This window comes from Drosophila subpulchrella, chromosome 2R, assembly GCF_014743375.2.
Source record: "Drosophila subpulchrella strain 33 F10 #4 breed RU33 chromosome 2R, RU_Dsub_v1.1 Primary Assembly, whole genome shotgun sequence".
Taxonomy (NCBI): Eukaryota; Metazoa; Arthropoda; class Insecta; order Diptera; family Drosophilidae; genus Drosophila; species Drosophila subpulchrella.
This window is the reverse complement of record NC_050611.1, coordinates 20,538,676-20,544,837: the sequence shown is the minus strand read 5'-3', so window position 1 is coordinate 20,544,837 and position 6,162 is coordinate 20,538,676. Positions and strand designations below refer to the sequence as shown.

Genomic DNA, 6,162 nt, shown 5'->3' with positions numbered 1-6,162 from the left:
TAACATACAATAAGTGTGTAAGATTATTAAAGTAGTAGTGAATCCAAAAATGGCACTATATATCATCCATTATAATTTGTATAATTTAAAGATCTTAAACTCTTTTTTAATTATTTTAAATACATTTTTTTTTACATAACAAGTAAATTATTAAATAATATAATAATAATAATAATATATATTTTTTTCCCTTGGCTGAAATATTTTATCAAGTAATTTAAACGTTTTGTTATAGATATAAACATAAAATTCGAATTTGCGAATTTAACTCACCAATATTAATTTATACTTTTTAATTTGTCTGTTAATATCATCATTTTTGTATTCATGACAATTGATCATACACCAATTTCCCCATCCTTATTAAAAATCACCATTTAAAACGCCAACTGGAATCGCTTTATTGTGCCGGAAGAACAAAATTGAAGTGGAAGATCCTGTGCAGGAGGCCCCATTTCTCACTGGAAGTACTTCTGCAGGATGCCCTGCTCATAGAGGCGCTTCACATCGGTGCCGCCGCCCACGAACTTGCCGTCGATGAAGCACCGCGGAACGGTCCTCGAACCCGTCATCTCGCCCAGAACCGCCTGGATCTCGTTGCCGTCGTCCCGCTGGTCCAGCTCCACGACCGTGGCCTTGACGTTGATCTTCCGGAACTGCTCCTTGGCCATGCTGCAGTAGGGACAGTAGGTCTTGCTGAAGATCACCACCTTGTTGCCGTTGATGGTTTCGCGCACGAACTGCGCATGCGTGCTGTCCATGCTCACGAGGGGGGTGGGGCGCTGAAGGGTGGAGACCACTGTACCCATGGATCGACGGGAGAGGTGGACTGTCCGGATCCGGAAAAGTTCGGAAACAGGGGAAACGAGGCTTTCGGTATTTGAATTTTGACCTACGGCTTTTGACTGATTTCTGGGACTGGGATTGCTTCGCTTGCTTTGGAAAAGGAATCGGCATTTATAATGATTGTCAAAAGTTTCAAGGCCTTGTTGATAATTTTTCATCTTCTTTTCAGAAAATATTTACAATGGATTTAAGGTCTAGAATGGTTGTTAGCAAAGACTATCTATGTTTTTCTAACTTCACACACCAAAACTATTTTTAAATTATAATTATAATTTGTTAAATAACATAAAACATAATAAACAACTGTTGGTTTTATAGCAAAGTACGAATTTTATGTTACTTAGTATATCCCTTTAAAAGGAATTTACTGATATCTGAAATATCAATAAGTCTTAAGCCGTGTATTACAATTTTGTATATCCTATTAAATACTTTTTTAAAAAATATCTTAAGCAACAGCATAATTCTGAATCTTTAAGAATCTTTTAGCTTCTATAAAATCTCTCTATTGTAAACCCTTTTAAATTCTTTTAAACTGTTTATAAAAATTTTCCCTTTCCACTTTGATCCTCCTACCCAAAAGAGAACATCATTACTTAGCATTTCCAGGAAGCTTTCAACTTTCCCTTTTCCGAAAATCGATTAAGAAACCATTAAACTTTAAGGCAAAGCCACAGAACAACAAGCCAACTATTTGCCAGCTGTAACTGCGGTCTGGTCCGTCATAAGATCTTCCCTACCAGCCCTCTAGGCTTATGACACTTTCACGCATCCTGGGCCCAAAAGCCAGCCGCAGCAACCGATGGCCCAGGAAACCGCAGTGGGATCCCAAAGGGAACCCTTTTTGCAATTGAGAATCGGGCGATGCTGAAGGCGAGACTCACTAACGAACTGAGGCGTTTATTTATGCAAAAGTTGAGACCTCAACTAATGGGTCGAGGACATCAAAGACAGGACTATAGTGCCCCGTTATCCTCCTACTTGGAAAATCCACCGTCTGGCCGGAGTTTAAATATTAAATAACCCAAAGAGGAAAGTCAGTTCGGTTGAAGGATGGTTGGAGCGGGGGCTAGGTGGCACTACTAACTCTGCAGACATGTGGATGCCGGAGAAATCCTTTTCATTAACGCGGCGCTTGTTGCTGACTTCCTGCCAGGACCTCTCCTGCATGTGTGTGCACAGATATGCCAGTGTGTCCGTGCCGTGTCCTGGTCGTAAGTTTCCGTGTAACAATGTAATTTATTGTGCGCACCTTTGTTTTCAGTCAACACACACTCAACGGCTTCGCCCGGGTAATAAAACAATTTCTCCCCATGTCCCAAGTATGCACAGAAAGAACTGTTATTAGATCATATTTTTAAAGCATTTTAAACAATTTTACATCCTATAAAAATAGTAAAAGAAAAAAATTTCCTGTTTTATAAATAGTTTCTTCTGTAATTTTGTTTCTAACGAACTATTTTACATACTTTAGAAATAGTAAAATATATCTGTTTTTATATTTTATAAGGTTTTAAATTGTTAAAATGTCAATAACGTCTGTTTTGGAATATATAAAAACATAAAAGACAAATTTAGAATTTTTTCAAATATTTTATATTCTGTTCCAATCAATAAATAATAACCAATAAATAGATTTTTTACATTTCAAATTGGTAAAATATTAGCAAAGTATATTTTTTTACATAATATTTTAAAATATTCAATACATATTTATTAAACAGTCTTAATATCGTTTAAACTAAATATATTAAGTACTAATTTTCTTAAGTAAGAAAACCGATGATTTTGCACTGTGTGTGCAACATTGTTGTCGCCAGGACATCGCCCACACACACTATATAGCCAAAGGCACTCCTAAGTGGATTATCCTTCCTTCAGTTACTTCAAAAAGTTTCCCCCCCTCAGCTGTCCAAAAAGCCAACTCATTATTGTTGTCTTGTCTTGTTCAATGGCCATCTGCTAACAATTTACACATATGTAAAGCGCCAGTCCTTCGTCCTTAAGCATCCTTTCTTCCCTACAGCCAACAAATTTATCGCATGCAATAATAAATCGCCTCTCTTCGCGCCTGCGCCTTATGCAAATCTCTCATGAAGATTTTCTATGAGTGTGCACTAGACCATCGTAATTGTTTTGGGAAATTTACTTAACAATCATTTTAAATTGTTCGCGGTTTTTCCCAAGGATTAGTACTTAATTTGATTAGGCCATTCAAGTTGGCAGCAAGTTCTCGTTGCTGGTGACGCCTTTTTATTGCTTTGGCTGAAATTTCTCGGTTCGTTTGAGGCGACCATTAAAAATGTCATTTTTGGGGGTTTCAAGGAATGTGATTTTTACAGTGGGTGAGTTGTAGTTAGTTCTAAAGGAAGAACTACTACTCAGGACTTCTATCCATACAATATATTTAAAACCGTTTTTAATAATCATTGCACTGTTTTGATGTTCTCTAAAATTTAAGCGAAATGATTTTAGAAAAAATTTCAAAATCCTGATATATTATTTTTTGAGGATTTCCGAATCTAACACTTAAGCCTTAAATTCGTTTATAGCCACTTTATATCCTGGGATATAAATTCCAATACATCTCAATATAGAGCAACACAATAAAATACACTCCAAGACTGATGACCTCTTAAGGTGATAACTACTTCATCCTTTTCGCAATAGAAATTTCCATCTGGCAATTAATCTACTACTTAATCCGCAGCAATACACTATCTCCACACTTGACACAGATCGATAGCCATTGCCCGTTAAGTGGAGACGGAGTTAAAGACTCATCCACCTGAACTGAACTATGGGAATCACCCAGAATCGCCTGACGAACAATGCCTTTGTCGTCGTCTTCGAACTCCCTGCTAATTGCCAGCAATTTGTCTACGCAATTGCGTAATCCCATTGGCCCATTCCCCTGCTGACAAATTAATTTCCAATCATTAACTCAGCTATGCAATGGCAACAGATACTACACAGCACGGTATTCAAAGGGTTTACGAGTTGGGTGTTGGTGATGGCGATGGCGATGGGGAGCCCCTCAATTGATCACAATTTAAATGTCGGTCATTTATAGCGGATGAAGGGTGAGGAGTGAAGGAACTCGCCTGCCTCGGCTAATTGGGTTAGGCAGCAAATGGGCCAGAAGTCGCTAGTAGAACGTACTTTGAACTGTGTGCACCGGGAAAAATAATATACGTAAATATTTAGATCTACTGTATATATCAACAAAATTTTATAACATTTTTTGTTGTTAAAATTTGTGCATAACTTACTTTTGTTAATATTTTGTAGGTTTCTTAATCCTGTTGTGCTAAAATAACATATATTTAATATTTTCTAGTATCGAGCTGATTAAAACACAAAAAGGATTATTACTCTCTGTGCACTGAAAAAAGCGCTGCCAATCTTAAGCCAAATTTAGACCTAATTGATTAGCTTAATTTACATTTAATGTTCATAATTTTTAACCACCCTGCTGCTTTCTTCATCCGCAGCCATTTCCAGCAGTCTGCTGCCATTCGCAAAAGTTTGTTATAAATTTCTTCATTAAATATTTTCATTCATGTGCCACGCGTATTTCGAAAGGGTTTTCCACCCTCTCAAGCAAAATTAAATGAACTGCGTGGGCTGTAATTATTCATGTGGGGATTTCCCCTTTCGAGCTCAGCCAGTAAAAAGCTCTCCGGAGGAACTTAGAGGCTGGGTTTAGGTTAGCCCCAAAGACCTGAGTGCCTTGGCATATTCATAGTTCTTGAGACCGGGTAAGTAGCTCAGGTAACGCATATGAACTGTGGTTAATAACTAATGGGGAATTTGAAAACGTAAGTGAAATATTGGAGGTAGGAGTGTCTTTATAAATTAAAAAATTATTCAACTAAATTATAAGATAACTAGGTAAGATAAACATCTTTTAAAATGTATTATAATCGATTTTTGAATATATTGACAATGTTTCTTAAAGCAAAACCTTTAAATTGTGTATCTGGCAAATAGATTAAGTATGATAACAATATATTTATTATATTTTTTGTATAATAAAAACAAAATAATAAATATATTAAATTACATATAATTAAATTTATATATATATATAAATAATATATATACTTACCACAATTTTACGTTTAAGCCTAAGAGGAACTTATACAATTTTGTTAAACTTCCTTAATTTACCTAATCTTAAAATTTTTAAAAATCGCTGAACAAATAATAAAATGAATCTCAAACCTTAAAGTTATTGTAGATATAACTCCAGTACGCCACTTCAAAAAAATGTCCCAAAGTAAAAACGAAACTCTGTTGATAATCCCCAACAGCAATTAGTTTATTTTTCCATCCAGCCTGGATTACCATATCCCCGCATCCCACATTTCAGCCAAACAGAAACATTTTCTCCATTCACCCAATGCCGAAGCAATTTAAACTTTTTTCCGCTGGCGCCTTAAAATAAAACTCACCTTAATCTCTGGCAGAAATGGCAGAGACCAGCTTGCATTTGAGCCCACAGTTCTCCAGTTTTCCCCAGTTGTCTCGGCTCAACTCATCAACCCAATGCACATCCGTCCAATTAATCCAGTGCGTATCAGCCAAGAAAAGCTGAAGTCAAAAGGGGCAAAGAAGGAAAATGCAAAAGGAAAAACTAGGCACACCTGCGCGCCTACCGTTTTAGCAATTTTCCGCACAAATTCCAAAGACAGCAGGCCATCTCTTTCCCCTCGCCTGTTGCCGTCTCTTTCCTCGGGACCAAGGCAAACGCATGATCAAATGTCACAATCAATTTCAATTTGGCGCTCGAATTGAGCTTCGTTAGCGGCAAAAGCTGCAAAAAAGACAAGACGGCAATCTGAACAATCTGAAAGCAAAGAGTGAAGTGCTTTGGATGCCACGAAGAAGATGCAACAGCCAAAGCCACTTTTTCTAATCAACCGCCTGTAATTTAACTAATTTGTGCAGCTCGTTGCAATTGTCTCACGTTGCAAGCTGCAAACTGAAAACTGCAACTGCAACTGCAGCCGGGTTCCTTGACAACCTGGCTAACCAAATATAAATTGCAAATTGCTCGCTGAATACCTTAGCATGGTAAAAAAGTGGGTAGATTGAATGACTAACTGAAAAGGTGGAGTAGGATTGCCTGTCTTTCACATGGAATCAGGATTTTCAAAGAGAAACTAAAGTAAAATATTTATTTAGGATGATTTAGATATGAAATATACCGCATCGTAAACATAATTTCACATTTTAAATACGTTAAATTTTAATAGAAATTTGATTATAAAAAGTATACTAACATTTTTTATATCTTTTATGAACAGAAAT

The 6,162-nt window shown here is 36.6% G+C and overlaps 1 protein-coding gene across 1 annotated transcript; it reads right to left on the bottom strand.

The window, feature by feature from the left end:
* Positions 1 to 376: 376 nt before the first annotated feature.
* LOC119550951 (glutaredoxin-C4) lies at positions 377 to 934 on the bottom strand. The gene has a single exon (XM_037859977.1). The coding sequence runs from the start codon at positions 807 to 809 to the stop codon at positions 459 to 461; it is 351 nt and encodes a 116-aa protein (XP_037715905.1). The 5' UTR covers positions 810 to 934; the 3' UTR covers positions 377 to 458.
* Between the last annotated feature and the right edge of the window lie 5,228 nt (positions 935 to 6,162).